Source organism: Myotis davidii, unplaced genomic scaffold, assembly GCF_000327345.1.
Source record: "Myotis davidii unplaced genomic scaffold, ASM32734v1 scaffold618, whole genome shotgun sequence".
Lineage (NCBI taxonomy): Eukaryota > Metazoa > Chordata > Mammalia > Chiroptera > Vespertilionidae > Myotis > Myotis davidii.
The window spans coordinates 618,433-639,426 of NW_006289199.1; the positions used below are offsets into that span (position 1 = coordinate 618,433).

Sequence of the window (20,994 nt, forward strand, 5' to 3'; positions counted from 1 at the left end):
AAACACTCTCACTTATTTTCTGCAAGTTTCTGAGGCTCACAAATACCTTTGTGTTTCTCCAAGGTCACCAGTTAATTATTGTCATAGCAACTCCCCTCCCGAAGAATCATAGTGATTTCCCACATCACATGTCCAGAGCGCGTCGGGAATAAAGGAAGGTCCCATGTGACGTGGGTCTGAGCTTAGTGTTCCTGGCCAGAGTCCAAACCTGCCCCAGACTCAAAAGCTTTCTAATCCCCGATATTCCAAAATGTGGGAGCTGAGAACTCCTCTCAGAGGGTGTTTCTGCTGTTGATTTAGAGACACATCTCTCTCTCACCTGCACACTGCCACCTCCAGGCATCACTCCCCAGACCCCACGGCCTGAAGTCCAGGTGGGCCTGTCTCTGAGCTGCCCAGGACAGAAGAGCCCAGGCTGGCTCCTTAGCTGGCTCCCTCCTCCCAGCCAGAAGCAGCTGATTGCCAGCTCCAGGCTGCCTGCCTCCAGCCCAGCCCTAATTGGCCTGATCTCAGGCTGCCACTGGGGCCATGGCAGGCGCTGAGAGCAGTGGGGACATTTTTCCAAGGTAATGATTAAGCCGAGTGCCTGGCAAAGGCACAGGCAGCCGGCAGGAAGGTGAGTCCATTCACACCTTGACCAGGCTGCAGTGGCTGGGACTGGTTTGGGACAGCAGGGCCCCAGGGCACGAGGGCCCCAAGCTGGCAGCCACAGCCTCCCTGGACACCGGACGTCTGAGAGCATCTAGGGCCAGAGCCGCTGCTGCCCGCCCTGCTGGGCCTCTGCCCTTGCCCCGGCACCATGAAGCTGCAGGTGTTCTGGACAGGGCTGGAATACACCTGCCGGCTCCTGGGCATCACCACCGCTGCAGGTAGGACCCCACCTCCCTGCTGTAGTCCTCTGCGGGCTGGGCAAAGCAGATAGGCTGGCCCAACGGTGGAAGCCAGCTGGCTGGGGATGGGCAGGTGCATCTGACCACACTTTCTTCCCCAAGACCCCCAGGAACAGTGCTCTGCGGGGCACAGCGGGTACAGGGGGTCAGCTGGGGACTGGGAACCAAAGGGCCTTGGGAGCCCTCAGCCTCCTCATCTTGGAAATGAGTGGAGGGTCGGCCCCACCTCCCATGGGGCTGCTGTGAGGGGGCGGCGGCTGAAGGTGAAGGTATAAAAGGCTGATGCTCGCTGTAGAGTTAGCAGAGCACATCTGGCTTGATTCACACCACAGGCCCCTGTCATGGAGAGAGAATTCCCAGCTGAGCTGGAGGGCTGGTCACGGAGACCTCGGGCTTGCCTGATGCTCTGCAGGGCTGCGGGGAAGGGGTTCCTGGGTTGGCTCCTCTCCCTCACCCGCCTAATCCTGGGGCTGCTCAACTTTGCGTGAGGACAGACAGAGCAGAACCAGTGGGACCACGGCCCTGAGTGCTGCCTTCTCACTTCCCTAGGGCAAACCCTGCCCTAGCCCAGGTCCCCCACAGGGCCAGGATCTGTGTCTGGGAAGTCAGCAGCAGTGTTCTGAGCTCTGAGCACTGGGCCTCACTGTCCCTGGGGACAAGGAGGAGACGCCCACAGCTCAGCAAGTCCTTCTCCATCACTGGACCAAATCCTGTGCATGGATCTCAGTGGATGGGAAATGTCCCCCAGCTCAGACTCAAACAGTGCTGCTTCCAGCCTCGGCCTGCCACCTGCCACCTGCCACCTGCCACCGGTGACCTGGGAGAGCCATCGGGGCCTCTGGGCCCGAGCTTTCTAGCCTGTGCAATGGAGGTAACCGGCCCTGCTGGCCAGGGTTTTGAAGCATCAACGAGGCATGAGCTGATCAGAGATAGCTGGACTGGGGATAAAGCCTCTTGGGAAAAGCCATGACACACTTCAGCGCTCAGGGGACCCAGGTCACTCCCAGGCGCCGGGCCAGGCTCACTGGTGGACTGGCCAGTGGGGTCTGCAGCACGGAGGCCCTGAGTTAGCACAGAACCCGCCATTTGAGATGACCTAACCCCACAACTCCTGACATAAGATGAGCTCAAATAGGGGCATGACCCTACCCAAGGTCACGTTGCAGGTCAGAAAGAGACAGCCGGCCTAGAGCCCTGGCCCCTCGATTTTCAAAAAGGCTGGACTCTGCCTTACAGGGTAGGAAGCCCACCCTGCAGACACCAGGAAGGTCTGGACCTGCTCTGCTGAGACCCAAGGAGATGAGCTGGCAGGGAGCCAGCTCCAGACACTGTCAGGGCCACCTGTCCCCTGCACTCTGGGAATGACTGCCCAGACCCCCAACTGCCCACCCAGGGAGGGGCAGGGAACCCTACATAGGTTCCCATGTCTGGGTTCAAGGTCTGTTCTACAACTTGATCTGGACTTCGCCCTGCCTCCTCTAAGCCCCGGTTCCCTGAAGCGGAAGCACAGCCCTTCCTGCTCGCAGATGTCTCAGGGACGGTCCCTGCCACACCTGCCCAGAGCCCGGCCCGCCTCCTTCTAGAATCTGTTTTGACCTGTATCTACCCTAATGGATTAGCCAGAGACGTTCAAATCCGCTTTATCTCAGCCAGAGGAAGGGTCTGCAACCATCGCATATACCACTGCTCCTCTGGCCACATCCCTTCCTCTGCACAGAGGGCGCTGCTAATGCTGAGGGCAGGCCTCCGCTTGGTTTTGAAAAGGATCCAGGCTGAAAGTAGGCCACAGATTGCCTTTTACTGGCCAGGCTTTTCGGTCGTTTTATTGGGGCTTTCTAAAGTGCAGGAGACGGGGAAGCTAGAGAGAGGACTTCGTGCTCTTGGGCGTACCTCCCATTTCCTGGCAATATCGGGGAACTCCTGGCCTGTTTCCAGTGTATTAGGTTTGCACATTCTTTATTCCCTTCAGCCTCCTTTTGGGGGAAGTTCCCGTTGAGAAGCCCAGGCCGCGTGTACAGGGGCATCGCTGCTGGAGAGGAAATAAGGCTTGAGACACAGGCGCTCAGTTTGCAGAAACGGGAGACCCTGGCCCACTGTGGGGAGGAGTGTGGTTCCCCAGAAGCTGGGAAAAGCATGTGACCCAAGGCCACCCAGACAGTCTCCTGCAGGGACCAGGCAGCACTACCGACTGGCTGGCCCCTGGGCCTCCTTCCCTCTGCAGACAGGACCCGTGACTGTCAGAGGCTCCGAAGGCACAGGCCCGGGGTCTCCCCCGATGGCACGGCCCAGCAGCTTGGCCACCGCGTGCCTGCACAGCTGCCCAGGGGCTGGCCGAGCTCACCTCTCCCTCTCCACCCGGGGCCCTGTGGATGAAGCTTCGTTAGCACGCCCAGTGGTCCCCAGGCCATGCTGCCCCACCCCATGGCCAGCCCCATACCACCAAATAGGAGGAGACAGGCCATGAGCAGACTGTGCCCAGCCAGATGTGTTTCGAAAACCAGAAAATTCTCTTCCTTTGAATCAATCATAAGGTTTCCAGGTCAGCACAAACCCACGCCTCCCCACTAGTCTCACACTTAGCTGGCTGCACACATTTGTGTGACCTCCTTGGCGGGGAAGGCGGGGAGTGTGTCGGTGTGTGTTTGTGCGTGTGCGTCCGTGTGTGACCTCTCAGTGCCTGTTATGGAGATGTGGCCTCAGCAGCCACCAGAGAAGCACACCAACGGGACCTGCACACAGACTGGGAGCCCTCGCATTCCCTGCGCAGGTGCCCACATCTGCCTGCGGCCCCAGAGCTGCCCCACCAGGTGTGCCTGGGAGAAGAGCTCCAGGGGCCTTACCTTATGCAGTTCTCACTGCAGACCAACCGTCAGGAGGGGCCTGGGAGAGGGGTTGTAACTGAGGTGGGGGCACCGCAGCCCAGGGCGTTCCTCCCCCACAAAGTAGGCGTGGGCTCGTCCCCATTCCTGCACTGGGGAGTATGGATTGGTTTCCCTGTGAACCATGCAGTCCTTCTCCACCCTTCCCCGCCCCACCCCACCTCCGAGGGTGACTCCCATGAATTTCCTCACCGCTCCTGAGCCCTGCCCCAGCCCTGCCAGAAACAGGATGGGAAGAGTTCCCCGTCCCGGGTAGATGTTGCACCTTGAGGGTCCTAGACTTGAGTGGAGTATGGAGGAAAGAGGGGAGACTAATTTCCATAGGCCCTGACTACTGGGGAAAGTCTCCCCAAAAGAGGAGCTGCCAAGAAAATGTATTTGGTGAGGCCGCCTAACACTCCTCAGAGCAAAGGGCTTGAGCCTGAGGCTCCTCGCTGCCAACACTCAAGGGCAGTTTTTCCTCTTCCAGCCTCGGCTCTGGGAGTCAGAGCTGGCAATGGACATTACTATGTGGGTATTCACTGAGCCGGACTCTGCTGCATGATTTAAACGTAATGTCTCGTTTTATCCTCATAACTACCCTTTGGAGGACCGTGATGCTCATCCTCATCCTCATTCTGTGCAGGGGGAAACTGAGGCCTAGTGCAAGAAAGCATTTGCTCTGGTCCTCACAACCAGAAAGCAGGGAGGCAAGACGTGAATGGGTGGTGGTCCACTCCGGAGGCCCCACTCTTGATCAGCGTGCCCTCCACCTAAGTCAGTGGTTCTCAACCTTCCTAATGCTGCGACCCTTTAATACAGTTCCTCATGTTATGGTGACCCCCCCCAACCATAAAATTATTTTCGCTGCTACTTCATAACTGTAATTTTGCTACTGTAAACAATATGTAATTATATATGTGTTTTCCGATGGTCTTAGGCGACCCCTGTGAAATGGTCTTTCGACCCCCAAAGGGGTCGCGACCCACAGGTTGAGAACCGCTGGCCTAAGTCTTTCCATATCTTGGGTATCCCAGGATGCAGGATGCAAAACACACAGAGGGTACCAGTGAGGCCTGACTAAAGCCACCCATCATATACCCTAGATCCCCACCCCCAGTCAGCCCTGTCAGGCAGGTGGATCATGGTGGACAGTGACAGTGACGTATAGTCAAGAACGACCGACACTTCCGAAACATAAAGACACTGATGTTTGACACGCCGCTCATGCTCTCTGGATGGTTACGGCTTTGACCCCTCTCAGACCCTCTCCTGGACCTCACCCGAATCTGCGCAGGTTTCCAGAGACAACTGTCACAGCAGGCCCAGAGCTGCATGACCACAACGTGCTAGAAAGTCATCATCTTGATGAAGCCCCACCTGCGTCCGTGACGGCCAACCTGGGATCACTCAGGGGTTTGTTTTATTCTAGGGTTTGACCCATTAACCTCTCCTCCACACCAAGGACAGAGCCAGATTTTCAGCAGCGCCCTCCTGCCACACTCCATTTGAAATGGTGACTTATTAATGTAGACTAGAATGACAGCAGCACTTAAACCCAGATGTTCTCATTATTTTTTAAAGGGCACAGCAAATGCATAGTTTGACCTCAGCCCTTTTCAAAGCCTTCAGAAACAAACTAATGCTTCTGAGGCAACCATCCCGGGCTCTCCATGCTAATTTCCACCCTTCTGAAATGTTATCCCCGAGACCACTTCCTGCCACAGGAGGAAGCTTCCTGCACCCAGCACACCCACAGGTGGGTTTATTAGCCACGTTGTTTTCAGGTCCTCCACGCGGATGTTGGCTGGTTCTTTTCCAATCTGATTGTTTCAACAAGTGAATGAAATTTCCCTACCTCTGCTCCACCTGCAAGATAGATTTGGCTTAAGCATTTCTTTCTTTATTTCGTTATACTCGTGCCCTTTGTCTTAGATTTAGAACAAGAAACCGAGAACTCCACTTAAGATTCATTTATTCAGCAAACATTTGCAGAATTCCCACCGTGTGCCATGTAGACACACATATTAGAATGGCACGACCTCCCTCCCAAGAAGCATGTGGTGACCAAGGAGACAAGCTAGAAAACGCATGCCCTGGCACTAAGCACTGCAGCCCCTGGTTTGGGAAGATGAAGCATGTCCTTCTCTGCCCCTGACTAGGTGTGTGCCTTCAGACATGTTACCTAGCACTTTAATGATGATGGAAGGAGACTGGAACACATGATACAACATGCAGATGGTGCATTATAGAACTGTACACCTGAAACCTGTATAACTCTTATTAACCAATGTCACCCCAACAAATTCAACTTCAAAAATCAGTTTTCTCATCTCTGAAATGGGGATAACAAGTCCATCTACCCTTTGGGGTTGTGAGCATTCAGTGTAACAATGACTAAGCCAGGGAAAGGCCTGGCACACAGGTTCTCACGCAGTGCTGGTGAACAGTGCTGGTTGGTTTTAGAGGCATCTGCAGGACACGGGCTGTGCAGCATGAGTGACGGGCTCTTCCTGCAGTGTGGGAAAAAAGGGAAATCAGAGGAAAAGAACAGGCAACATATGACCCTTGAAGCTGGAGAGGGAGAATGGGGCTAGACTGTGAGAGATCTTACGCTGAATAACATTTTCCTTCACATTTTGAGCTTGGGTTATTAAGATCAGTCGCTAAAGAACTTGGTTATTTCATATATATATTCCCCCAGCCCACAGTCTCCAGACCAGCCACAGTGGGTGCAAGTGGTGACCCCCCGATTGCCCCCCTGGTCACCCTGCAGAGGGAGGCGACCAGTGACGGTGGCAGGGGGCATGGCCATCAAGTGAGCAGCGCCTGGCCTGCCAAGGCAGGTGCCAGCAGAGGCAACCCAATCACCCAGCCAGTTGTCCCACAGATTGGCTCTGATCACTGGCCAGGCCTAGGGACCCTATCTGTGCACGAATTTCGGGCCTCTAGTGAGAGAGAGAGAGAGAGAGAGAGAGAGAGACAGACAGAGAGAGAGACAGAGAGAGAGAGAAATATCAATTCGCTGCCTCCCACACATTCAGCTGCCTCCTGCAGGCCCCCCACTGGGGAGGGAGCCTGCAATCGGATATGTGCTCCAACTGAGAGTCAAACCAGCAACCTCTTGGTGCACGGGAGGATGCCTAACCAACTGAGCCACACCGGCCAGGGCTTGGTTATTTTTCACTAATATTAAATTTATTGGGGCAACATTGGTTAGCTTTCAAGTGTACAATCTCTGATACATCACCTGTATATTGCACTGTGTGCCCAAGTTTCCATCACTACACACTAGATCCCCTCATAGTGATCCAACCAGAAGGAAGATGGTAGCCTTGTTTTATCTTTCATAGGACGGCAGTTCTTTTAAGCTTGTCCTTCGTCTATGCAACCATCTGAATAGAGGTTATCGGAAAGAAATGTAGTCATACATAAGAGGCTGATGCTGGGAAGAGGGAGCTCTCTTGAGGCTTCCCCCTGAGCCTTCCTAGCTTCCCATGGGTCAGGTAAAGGTCAGATAAAGAAACATGGCATGTGTGGCATGGGCAGAAAACACCTGGAGGCATCACCATTGTTTTCTGGCACCAGGAATGCTGCCATTTGGAAGAATGATCAGATGTGTTCTCTTTAAATGCAAGATAGAAAAAGAATCAAATATCTTGGACAAACACCTTGACCTGAAGTCAAGACCTAGAAGAAATTTCCCCCATGGGTTCTTACACGGGAGATGACACTTCGTGCTGGAAGGCCAGATCCTCAATAGTGTTGTCAGCCCTGCAGATCTGCAGAGTCCTCCGTGTAAACAACATCATCACCAGAACCTGGTGTGTCAGCGTAGGTGGCTTCACAGGTGAGTTCTACGGCATTCAAGGAAGAAATAGTCACTATTCTACACAACCCTTCCAGAAAGTTGGAAAGATGGGAATACATCTCAACTCAGGTTATGAAACCAGCATGACTCCAATGCTAGATGAAGACGTGGCAAGAAAGCCACAGATTAACATCCCCCGGCAACACAGAGGGAAAAATTCTGAACCAACTTTTAGCAAATCAAATAAAAACATGTAAAAATGATAGCATCAAATCATGAAATACTATAGGATAAATCTGACAAAAATTTATACATTGGAAACTAAAAAATATTTTTAAAAGACCTAAGTATATAAGAGATAAGAGATACATTTTGTTCATGAGTGGGAAGACTCAGTATCATGAAGATGCCAGTTCTCCCTAAAATTGTTCTATAGATTACCAGGTGTACCAGTTAATAATGCAGATTTTTTTCAGTAGATGTTACACATATGTTGATATATATGTGATTTTATATGTAAGCTATTTTGTTGTATTGACAGCAAGTTTCAAAACTTCATATGTCAAATTCTCTGAAGGTCTTAACATCATAGATATTTTTACACTTAAAAATGTTGAATTTTGTGACAAACACAAGTTTGAAGACCAACAATTACAAGTATTATTGGATGAAGATGCGTGTCAAACTCAAAACAACTTGCAGAAAGGTTAAACGTTGCTCAGCAAGCAATTTCCGATCGTTTACAAGCAATGGGAAAGATTTAAAGGAAGGAAAGTGGGTGCCACATCAACTGAACGAAAGACAAATGGAAAACTGAAAAGTCATCAGTAAAATGTTGGTTCACTGGCACAAAAGAAAGTCTTTTTTGCATCGAATTGTGGCTGGCGATGAAAAGTGGATTTATTTTGAGAATCCCAAATGCACAAAATCATGGGTTGATCCAGGTCAACTATCAATATCGACTGTAAGGCCAAATCGCTTCAGAAAGGAGACAATGCTCTGCATTTGGTGGGATCAGGAAGGTGTGGTGTATTATGAGCTTCTAAAACCAGATGAAATCATCAATATACTGATCGCTACCGACAACAAATAATCAATTTGAACCACGCTTTGATCGTAAAATGACCAGAATGGGCCAGAAGACGTGGCTCCTTCAGAGTACCACTTGTTCCAATCCATGGCACATGCACTTTCTGAGCAGCACTTCAAAACATACAAAGAAGTGAAAAATTGGGTCTCTGAATGGTTTACCTCAAAACAAGAAAAGTTCTATTGGGACAGTATCCACAAATTACCTGAAGATGGGGAAATGTGTAGCTAGCGATGGACATTACTTTGAATAAAGCACTTTTGATGTTTCTCTTAAAATTATCATTTCTTCTTTGATTACAAAATCCACATTATTAACTGGTACAGCTGGTAACTGCAATCCCAGCCAAAATCCTAGCAGGTTTGTTTTGTGTGTGTGCATGTGTGTTTCCTAACAGTAGACAAGCTGTTTCTAAAATTCACCTGGAAATGCAAAGGTCCTAATATAAGCAAAGCAACTTTGTACACAAAGAGCAAAATGAAAAATTTAACACTACCTGATTTTAAGACTTATAAAGCTATGGAAATCAAGACAGTGCGGTTTTGACACAAAGAAGACAAATTGATGAATGAAACACAATAGCATTCAGAAATAGAACTAGCCGTATATGTACAACAGAATTTTGACTTAACTACAAAGATAATTTAGTGTAGAAAGAATAACTTTTAACTTTTTAACTCGTTAACAACTGAATATTCATTAATTTAAAAAAACAAAGTTTATCTATATTTTGTACCATATACAAAAAAAAAAGACTCAAAATGTATTATGGACCTAAATATAAAACCTAAAACTATGAAATTCCTAGAAAATAGGATAAACTTAAGTCATGGGTTCGGCAGAGATTTCTTAGACACAATACCAAATTTCAATCAATCCATAGAACAAATTAATAAATTGCACACCATCGAAATTTAACACTTTATTCTTCAAAATATATTTTTAAGAGAATGAAAAAAAAAACACAAGTTAACAAAGAGATGCTATGGCAAAAAGCACATGAAAAAATGTTCCATATCATTAGTCACTAGGGAAATGCACACCAAAACCACAATGAGGTACTGCCTGCCTTTGGAATGGCTAAAAGACTCACCAGGCCACGTGCTGAAGTGTTGGCAAGAATGTGGAACTCTCACGCACTGCTGATGGAGATGTAACATGGCACACTCACTTGGGAAATGGTTTGGCAGTTGCTGAAAAATGACCCACTCCTAGGTACTTACCCAAGGAAAAAGAAAGCATATGTTCATGAAAATATTCTACATGAGTGTTCATAGCGTCTTTTTTGTAGTAGCCAAAACTAGAAACAATCCAAGTTCCGAGCAACAGATGGCTTCTACCCATACTACTCAGCCACAGAAGGGCACATGCTGCCCCGGCAGGTGTGGGTCCGGTGGGCATCGTCCCAGGCACCAAACGGTTGCTGGTTGGATTTTGGTCGGGGCACATTCCTGGGTTGTGGGCTTGATCCCCAGTAGTGGGCATGCAGGAGGTAGCCAATCGCTGTTTCATTCTCTCCCTCTCCCTTCCACTCTCTTTAAAAATTAATTAAAATATTCTTTAAAAAAAAAAGAAGAAGCACATGCTACAACATGAATCTCAATAATCATCCAGAATGAAAGTAAACAGATGGAAAAGAGTACCATTTAAATAAATTTTTAGAAAATGAAAACTAATCTCTAGTAACAGAACATAGATTAGTGGTGTGGAGGGTGGATGGATGGGTAAGGACGGTAGGTTTACAAGGATATGAGGAGAGATATATCCATTATCTTGATTGTAGTGATTGTTTCTGGGTATATACATATCAATAGTTATCAAACTGAACACTGAATAAGTGCACTTGTTATATATCAATTGTACTTCAATAAAACTGTTTTTAAAGGGGGATGTGCCAGTTATCTATTGCCAAAATAATGCTGTGTAACATCCGCAGACCCTCAGTGGGAGAGAGCAACAAGCTTTTATTACTCACACATCTGGGCAAGCAGGCTGGGCAGCCGTGCTAATGTCAGCTGGGTGTGCTTCTCTTGCTGGGGCTGTTGACTCGTCTAGACTGGCCAGGGCTGGGATGAATGGGCCACTCTGCTCTCCGTGTCCCTGCTGCTCCAGCAGGCTGGCTTTGGCATGCTCCATGAGAGAACATGCAAGTTTATAAGCCCATTTCACGCCTGTTCTTGCATGGTGCCCAAAGCAGGCCATGTTGCTGAGTCCAGATGCAAGGGTCGGGGAAACAGACTTCACGGCAGTCACTTAACAGCGTGTGGATGCCCAGAGGGGTGAAGGCTGGGGGCACCACAGCACTCCGCACAGGGGCTTTGCGCAGGGCGAGATCAGCCTCTTGGCTGGTCAGCTTCCATCTGTGGCTCATGTTTGAAGGCTCCAGCGGGGAATGAGTGGAGTCTTGCCTCTGGGGAACTCTACCTACACAGACGTGTGAGCGTGAGTGCGTACTGAGTGCCACGCTGTACTCCAGTGGTTCCCCAACTTATTTGGCCTACCTCCCCCTTTCCAGAAAAAATATTACTCAGCGCCCCCTGGAAGTTAATTTTTTTTTTAAATTTTAATAGCAGTTAAACAGAAAGATATATGTATTAATGTTTCTACCTTTTTCGTAAAATATAGTAAAGAAAGGTATAAATTAGAAACATTGAAGTTTGAAATTATGAAACTATTTATTGAACTCAGAATAGAAAGGTAATACAAAAAAAGTTAACACAAATGCACCTGTGGCCGTCACCGCCCCCCGCCACCCCCCCCCGGGATCGCTGCAGCGCCCACCAGGGGGCGGTAGCGCCCACTTTGGGAATCACTGCTGTCCTCTAAAAGCTCCTCTAACTGAATATCGGAAACTTTCTCCTGGAAAACCTTGGCCTTTAATCGCAGTGCCTCTGAAACCTGGCTCGTAGGTGTCTGCTGAACAGCTCTCAGTACCCAGGTAAATGTCCCTGCCGTGTTAGAATCTGCCAGAACTTCTGAGTCAGAAGCCTGCAACCACTGCCTTGTGTCTCAGCGGCTCCGTAGCGACTAGTTCTAATACCTCCCCGTGCGTAGCCGTAGTGGAAATCTAGCTTTCACCTCTGCAACCAGCTGTGCCCTCTTCTGACCCAAAGCCCTCGCCAGCCATCGACACCAACCCAGTGCATCAGCTCCTAAGGCAGCCGTGGGCAAACTACGGCCCGCGGGCCGGATCCGGCCCGTTCGGCTGTTCTATCCGGCCTGCGGAGCCGAAAGAGCGGAGGGTTCTCTTGCTCTCCCCTCTGCTCCTTCACCAGCAGCAGTGTTAACATGGCAACGTCGGGAAACACGGTCACAGCTCCTTCTTCTGAGTCCAGTTTAAGAACCCATTGTGGCCCTCGAGTCAAAAAGTTTGCCCACCCCTGGGCTAAGGGGTCCTCACAGCCCGAAGACCAGCAGGAGACAGCCATTCCTGAGGAAAAGGAGCGGTCACTAAGACGCGGGATTAAGAGGCTGCCCCGGCAGCAGTGAGAATGACGTTCTCGTGCAGCTACCTGGGCAGCCCAGGCCCAGACCACTGCCTGGCATGAAAAGCCAGTTAGAGCGTTGGCTCGTGGACTGAAGGGTCCTGGGTTCAATTCCGGTCAAGGGCCTGGTTTGCAGGCTCAATCTCCAGCCCTGATTGGGGCGCGTGTGAGAGGCAACCAAATCAGTGTGTCTCTCTCGCATCCCTTCCACTCTCTCTAAAAATGAATGGAAAAAATGTCCTCGAGTAGGGATTAACGAAAAGAAAAGCCAGTTAGTGTGGCCTCTAGTGGACGGCTGTGAAGTGTCCTGTGTTGCCACCAGGGCACTGCGCCAATGCAAGACAGACGTCGGAACTCAACCCAGCAACCGAGTCGGAACAAACAAGCCGTCATCAGCTGAGAGGTCCATCCCGAGGCAAAAGCAGCACATGATCAAGCCAGGGAGCTGGGCCTGGGCGAGCAGCACCACACGCAGGCCCCAGCCTCACACACACAGGCCCACACAGAGCGTGTTACAAGCGAATGGGGCTTTGGGCCACTTATATCCTCGCCGGGCTGCAGAAGGAAGCTGAGACCAGAAAGTCCATGAGCAGCATCAGGGCACAGAGAAGGGCTCCTAGTCCAGTCACCGTATGCATTGGTGGAAGGAAGGGTGGAAATAAGCCCCGAGAGCACTAACGGGAACACCCTCCTCTCCTAACAATACTCTGGCCATCGCTACATCTGCAGAGCATCCATCATACAAGGCCGAACTCTCACGGCCAATGCGCACGTTTTATTCTCATCATTTTCCAGAAGAGGAAACAGGTGAGAGGGTGACTTATTGGAGGAGCCAGGATCCACCTTCCTGAGGCGCCTCCCTCCTGCCCGCTCTGCACCCTCCTACCTCTGCCCCACACTCCGGTCCCGAGCGCCAGGATACCCACAAGATGCTCAGAAGGTGTCCACAAGCCCAGGCTGCACCTCAGCCTTGGGGCCCAGAATCAGACCACTGCTAAGCCGGTGTAAGCAACGCAGGAAGACAGCGCAGAAGAATACCCTGGCCTCTGGGAGAAGAAAACTCTGTGGGGGGTGTGGGCCCAGCCCGACAGGAGGGACAGAGACTAGAGGCCGAGGTAGGATGCGGGGGGCCAGTCTGGTCCACAAGGGCTTGAGGAAAAGAGCTGGCTGCAGCTGGCACCGCCAGGGGGCCTCACTGGGGACTGTGCAGGGCAGTGGGATGGAGCAATTGGCTCTGTTGGACTGGGATGAGGGATAACAGGATCCCAAGGGACAGATAACAGGGAGGGACAGAAGGACAGGCCCTGAACAGCTCTGTGGAAGCGCCCGCCCACCGACAGCAGGCAGAACCGTGTGGCCACATCAAGGCAGTTCTGGGGGCAAAACTTTCTTACAAGAAGCCCGGTTCTGGGGTGAGCATGGCACTTGTCTCCTGTCTCCATGTCACACTGTCAGCTCTCCTGACTTCTGGACAAGACCTCGGGGTCACTGGCTGGGTGGGTTGCTGATGAGAGTCGCCCATGAACTGGAGCCCCGAGGATGTATAGTTTCAGACATCTCAGCCAGGACCGAGTGCGGGCCAACCTCCCTTGAGTAGCCAGAAGCCCACAAACCATGGGCCGTGTACAGCGCTGGACGCCTGGACTTGCAGCCCGGCCTGGGAGTGAATGCCTCCTTCAATTTAGAATTTAAATGTGTGCCCAGGTGCCTGGCTCAGCTCATCCTAGTCCTGGCTCCGCTGGATAACTTCTCTGTTGTACAGACAGCCCTGCCTACAGCCGAAAACCGGGCCCTTCCTCAGTCCATGCCACAAAGCGAGGCATGTGGCATGTACTGAGGCCTATTAGCGAGCAGGTGCCCCCTGCAGCCTGGGCAGAGGGCAGAGGGAGGCAGGCGGGCCGATCTTCTCACACACCCATCCCACTCTTCACCCCCAATTAAGGCTACACTTGATGTCCAATTCCTGGCTTCTGAAGTGTCTGGATTTGAAGACTAGTCCCTGCAGAGCACAGGGAACTCCAGGCCTCGGTGAGAGCAGTTTTGGGTGCCATGTCTGTGTCACAGGGAACAGTGGTGCCTCCCAAGGAAAGCTGGTCCCCAGCACAGGTCAGCCAGTGTGCCCAGAGGGGGTGGCTGCCCAGGGGGCACTGGGCGAGGTCACAAACTCCCCTGTAGCAGGAGGCCTCACTTGCTTCCCTCGATTTTTCAACTGAGCGTCTCTGTGAAATGGAGCTGCAGAGGGCCCTGCTGTGGAAGGCAGGCCCTCACGGGTCCTCCAGGAAAGCCAAGGCACGAGACACCAGAGGACTCCACGGCCCAAACGCAGGCCGACACCAGCCTCCTCCTGGGGACTGCACCCTGAGGCTGTGCACACATGTGGGCAGGGGACTGATGCTGCAGGATCTGGGAGCCTGGAGGGGGAAGCCCCGGTGAGAGGTGCAGAGGCCATGGGGCCTGGGGATGCTCACTGCTGAGAGTCAGGGCCCACCAGGCCGGCACGGGAACCTCGGCCCCACTGCCAGGTAGTTAGAGGACAGGATTAGCTGCATTTCCAGTTATCTGCGGCTACATCTAAAGCCACTCAAAACTTAGCGACTTAGCGGCTCAAGACTACAGCTCTTTTCTTATGCTCAAATGTTGTTGCTCAGGGGCACAGGCAGGGCACCGTGAGGATGGCATCTCTCCATGCGGGGCCTGGGTGGGTGCTGGGTTGGCCACGTGTCCTAAATGTGAGCTCGGGTCAGCGGTTCTCCTCCACTTGGACCTTCTGGGGCTGGATGTCCAAGAACTTCACTCCCATGTCCCATGTCTGGCTAAGAGGCCCCAAACCAGCTGGAGCGCTCTCGCTCTCTCTCTCTCTCTCTCTCTCTCTCTCTCTCCCCCTTCATGGTTATCTTGGGGTTCTTCAGGAGAGTCAGGCTTCCACATAGTGGGTAGCTTCTCCCAGAACAAGCATTTTAGGAAGTCTCAGTAGAAGAAGCTCTTTGCAAATTAGCCATGCAAGTCCCCAAACTTTACCTGTACACCCTTCCTTCAGACAGACCCATCCAGCGGGAGGGGCTACACCACACCTCTCGATGGGAAGAGCTGCAGTTTGCTCACAGCTTCCATTTAGCATCTGCTGTAACGAAGCACCCCATCTTACATTGTTACAGTCACAGTATCTCCTCACCGAGCAGACTAAGTTTGTGGGGGGCTACTGTCTGTCATAGATCCAGCAACAATCTCTCCAGCTCTCTGGATGAGCTCCTGCCAGGGTCTGCAGGAGTGTCTGACAGGAGGGCATGCCTGGCTCACTTACCTTAGAGATGGCACCCGGCCCAACCTCAAGAGGCTTGGGAGACCTTCAGGGAGATGGTGTTAGGGACTAGAGTAAGTCCTCGCAGAAGCAGTGGTCCCAGGGCACTTGGCTGCACCCAGGCTGCCCATGGAGGGGTTTCCCCAGACCATGGGGCACAGCTCCATGGTGTGGCGCCGGCATGGCGCCCTTAGAGGGTGGGTCGAGGTGAAAGTGCATGAGGGTGTGGGCCCAGGAAGCCGCACTGTCTGCTCCAGTGCGACCCATGAAGCTGCTCAGCTCTGGGAGCTGCACCGAGAGGCACCCAGAGACAAGGCCCTGCCCCTGACCTGTGCACTGACTCACGGCATCACAGATCCAAGCCCTGAACTCTGCTCCGTCAGCCTGCCCTCACCTGGCCTGTCTCCTCCACAGGGACTGCCTGTCTCCTCTGCCTTCTTCCTGCTCCTCCTGCTGTGGCTTGTCCCCACCTTCTGCGTCCCCATTTCCTGGGTGGGTGCTGGGGCTGTCTGCCCAGGCGGGCCACGCGTTTGCTTTGCACCTCTGTACTTTACCTGGACCTGGCTCAGAGGATGTGCTGTGAGCAGGGGTGTGGACTCGCCGCGGGGACCCTGCGCCTTGATCAATCAGAGCAACCCTTGGTGGCTGGGGCAACAACCTGGGGGTGAGATTCAGGCTGGGACCACTTGTGACACTCAGCAGAGAGCTCTGCCCAGGCTGCGGGCCCTTTGCAACATGCCCGGGGTGAGGAGGTGATCACCACCCTGACCCACAGATTGGGCACCAGCTGGTCGCTGAGGCAGTGCAGGGGCAGGCTCCTGACTCTGTCTGATGAAGACATTGCAAAAATACATGCACAGCTGGACGGGGCGATGCAACGGCCCACTGCCCAGCTGTGGTGACAAGGTCTCATTCACTTGACACCCCCATGCTTGGCCCCAGGAAACATCCTCCCCACCTGCACGCTCTCTCTCGAGTCCTTCCCCGGCCTCGGCCAGCAGGGACATCAGAACCCTGTGAGGCGGTCCTGATCCCGTCGGCCTCTGCCCATCACAGCCGGGTGCTGGGCCAAGGTGCTCACCTCCCCGTCACTGGTTGGAACTTTTTCATGATAACATGGGGCTGACAATCCCCACCTTGAGGAATGTTGTGCACAGTCGCAGGACGTGTGTGGGGCCTGCTGCAGTCCACAGCACGTGGTGGGACCGCCCTGTGGGGCAGCTGGGCTGGCTCGCCCAGAGAGCTTCCCACCCCAGTGTCTTGTGGTCACCTTGACCATCTCACACCGCTGCTTCCTCTACCCGGAAAAAGGCCATCATGCAACAGCAGGGCATGCCCTTCTCCCCTCCCCCCTCTCCCGGGTGCCCTGCCTGCAGGCAGGTGAACAGAGTCACCCAAGCACACCGTTAGGAGCCACGACCAGAACTTTGCTTCAAGCCAGACCCACAAAGGAACTGGAGGCTGGCGGTGTGCTGGGGGAGGGGAGGCCAGGAGCGCCCGGAGCAGGTCCTGTACCTCCACCGCCACCTCTCCTCCGCCAGGCGGTCTTAGCCAATATCGCCAAAGCCTCCTACCCTCTGCCTGAGGGCAGGGAGCTTTCTGAGATGCCCATCTGAACACATCACTCAGCTGCTCCCAGCACCCGAGTGCCCCCACCCCCTGACCAGCCCGTGGAGCCTGCTATTTAAAGAGCCACAATCTGGCCTCAGACCACAGGCACTGCCCATGCCCGTCCCAGGCCCCAGCTCCGGAGGAAATCACTTGCTGTTACACTTGCCGGGCCCTGCCCCTCCGCTGGCTCAGGTCCTCCTGCCTGCGTGCCTGCCTGCCTGCCAGTCCTTCTTGGTTCAACACCTTCAGGAATGGCCCTCCTCTCTCTGGCTCTCTGAGCGCTTAGGTGAGCCTCTCTTACAGTCTGGGTCACGGCACTTTTTCAGTCTGTGCATACCATGTGTCTCCCCGAGACCAAGCATGCCCCAGAGAGGAGCACATGCCTGACCCAGCCCGCCGCTGGGTGGACCCCCACTCACCCCAACAGGAAAACCCAGAAGATGAGATAGAAGCACAGCCTAGGAAGAGCTGCCAGGAGACAAAGGAGTCAGCCTAGCAGCTCCAGGGCAGAAATGGGATTGGGTCAAGGCTGCAGACAGAGAGGCAGATGCAGGGACCCAAGGAAGGACTTTATGTTGTCTTGGCCATGCATGGTCTGCCTCTGAGCTCAGGAGCCCAGAACCGGGGTGAACAAGCAGAAAGAAGGTGACCCCGTGGCCCCAGTGTTGAAGGACCTTTGGCTCCCAGGAGAATCCCACTGGATCCCCTTAGGGATCTCCTGGCCGTAGAACCCACATTCCTCACTCCATCACCCTGTCCCCCTGCCCTGGGCTTGCAGAGCTTCTGGGTGGGGACCCCACCTCCCTGGACAGGGCTAGATGGAGGCTGGGAAAGCTGCCCAGGCCGAGTAAGGGGAGGAAGGAGCTCCTGTGCACAGTCCCCTGACCCCACCACGCACAGAGCCCTGCGTCTCAGCTTTGTCAATCTCCCCAAGCCCAGAAACAACTCTGAGGTGTAACTTATTCTCCCCTTTCAGAGGGAACTCAGCGCAAACAGTCAGTACACACCCGCTCCACCAGGTCACGTGTACCCACTCCACCAAGGTCACGTGTACCCACTCCACCCAGGTCACAGGTACCCACTCCACCCATGTCCCATGTACCCACTCCACCAGGGTCACATGTACCCACTCCACCAAGGTCATGTGTACCCACTCCACCCAGGTCACGTGTACCCACTCCACCAAGGTCATGCATACCACCCCAAGGTCACATGTACCCATTCCACCCAGGTCACATCACCTAGAACTGGGCGTCTAAGCCGGCTCTCTTATTTCTGTTGTCACTTTGATTTTTTAGATTGCAAACCCCTTCTGCCTCTGGTGCTTCTCCAATGCCCCTTTGACCACTGACCCTTTGTTTCAGTCAATAGGTATTAACATAGCTCTCTACAGCCCTGATGGTGCAAGTTAGGGAACCAGGCTGTTCCCAAGGCCCTCTCCTGCCATCTGCTGGCCATTTGCCACAAGCCTGTGGGAATCTACAAAGACCATGATCAGAATGAAACCCCCCAAAAAATAACAAGCTATTTCATTGAGCAACTGTGATGTGCTTGGGATCAATTAGCCTACTAAATCCTCATAATCATTATGTACAAGAGAAACAATTAAGAAACTGAGGCCAGAGGGATGAGTGACTCGGCTATTAACTAGCAAATGTGAGGCTGAACTACAGGATCTGACCTAGGCCACCGTGGCTGGCTGGTTTATTTGTTTTGCTTACATTCCCTGTACCTCAGTTTCCTCTCCTGGAAATGAGGTTGACATGCTACTTTTACATGGAATGTTGTGATCATTAAATTAGTTAATAAATGCTAAGTGCTGAGAACAGGGCAGGATACACAGTGAAAATTAAATAAATGAACATTTGCCTGTAACACACACACACACACCACACACTAATATATACACATACCACACACACACACCACACTCTAACACACACACACATACCATACACATCACACCCACCACACCCACACATACACAGCACATACAAAACATACCAACACACATGCATATCACATACACCACACACACATACTATAGTCTAACACTCACATACCACATACACCACATGCATGCATAACAAATATAATACACATACCACACACACCACACACCCATGCGTATCACATACAACACATGTGCGTGCACGCACACGCACGCATGCACACACCACACACATACACTGGTACACAGTGGAAACCAGGAAACTGCTCACCACCTGCAGTCAGAAACCTCATGTTTGCTCCTTCACATTCTGGTGAGTGTGTGTCCTGTGAGCACAACACCAGCCTCGTTTTCCTCCCTGCAAAATGGGGCATGCAGAGCTCACTGTGTCACAGGGATGCTCTGAGGAGTCGGGACATGTGTGACCATCGTGTGTAAACCAGTGAGTCTGTAGGTGGTGCTGACACGCATCCCCAGCTCCTCACCTGGGCTAAACCTGCAGAGGACAGAGACACTGTCCCCACCTCTCGAGCACGAGGCTCCCTCATCGAGACAACCTGGGTACCTGGTGCCTCCCCTCCCTTCCTCGGTAAAGGCACCCCCTCCCGTCTCCCTGCAGCACTTCCACCTCCCCCAGAAGTGAGGGTGGAGGTGCTGGCAGCCTAAGGCCTAAGCAAGGGGCTCCACACTTAGTGGGGGCAGCCCTTCTGCCCGGACAAAGGGCTGGGGTCACCCAGGGGCGGGAGCTCACACAGCATCTCCACCTGGGATGAGGGGAGGCCTCAGGCCCAGGGAAGCAGCCAGCCCGGGCGCCACAGACCAAGGGCCATTCAGCCAATGTTGGCAACCCAAGCTGCCTCTTTGAGTTTCAGAAGAGCAGGGAGGACAAGGTGGCAAACACCACAGTGGAAATACCCGGGTACGTCACCTGAGCCCAGAGAGATATGCAGGTGCAAGGAGTATGATCGATTAGGTCCAGAAAGAGTTCTGACCCAGGCCCACTGCAGTCCAGGCAGGCCTGGGATCTCTGAGTGCTGCCTGTGACCTGTTTCATCAGCGAGTGGCTGGGGTCGGAGCCGTGGCTGGGGCAGTGAAGCTCTTAGAGCAGGGAGTCCCCGGAGGAGATGACGGTGAGCCAGCGAGTCTGCAAAGGTGGCTCCATGGCAAAGTGCACCCTGGGAAAAGGGAGGTTAAGTGTCTGAGTACCAACTGCCAGGAAAGGGCAAGAGAGAGATGGGGCTGAGGGGCATCTGTGTCAGGGCTTGATCGGCCCTGGGGCCAAACCGTGAGTGTGAGGCAGCTCCCAAACCAGCAAGGGAAATGGGGCCATGGGACAGCAAGAGCAGGCGGGTCCCCCCGGGCCACACACTGACACCCAGACACAGCAGCCCTGGAACGGACCTGTGGGCGGCCAGGGCCCTTGGTGCCAGGACACAGGCGGGACGGCAACAGCAGAGCGGCAGTCCTGGCGTCGTGGCTGTCCCTGGGGCACCTGGGTGGGTGGCGTCTGTGCTCTGGGGAGACTGCACTGCACCCCTCTGGGGCTCTGCCTGAAGCCACCCTGGTTCCCAAGACAGGTAAGGAGGCTCCTGCTCTCTCCATCTTCCCAGCTGCTTATCTCTGTGCCTCATGGGAAGAACCTCCCCGGCTCTCGGTCCCAGGGACAGCCTGGCTCCTGGCCACGGCGCCCTGCTCAGGGCAGGGCTGTGGCAGGAGCACCTGGGCCACTGTCCCCTCCTCTCCCCTCTCAGTGTTGATCGGCGTGGGCACCGAGACCTTCCTCCAGGGGCACTTCAAGAGCCTGGCCTTCTACCTGCTGTGAGTACGCACAGCTCTCCCCGGGGTGTGTTCTGCTTTCTCCTCCGATAAACACGGAGCAGCCCGCCCTCTCCTCCTGAGTCCATCCTGTCCCAGAGGTGGAAGGGCTAGAGCCGCCTTAGAGTATCCTCTGCTTTGGAAATGGCTATAATCAAACCATCCCATCAACCAAACAATTACCC

The 20,994-nt window shown here is 53.3% G+C and overlaps 1 protein-coding gene across 1 annotated transcript in view; it reads left to right on the forward strand.

Annotated features, from left to right (window-relative positions):
- Positions 1-160: 160 nt before the first annotated feature.
- The window catches only part of TMEM72 (transmembrane protein 72), a 27,304-nt gene continuing 6,470 nt past the window's right edge, over positions 161-20,994 (forward strand). Inside the window, exons 1-2 of the mRNA XM_006761414.2 lie at positions 161-869; positions 20,746-20,812. Coding sequence (XP_006761477.1) covers positions 800-869; positions 20,746-20,812 — 137 coding nt within the window. The 5' untranslated portion in view covers positions 161-799. The remainder of the gene's footprint in view (positions 870-20,745; positions 20,813-20,994) is intronic.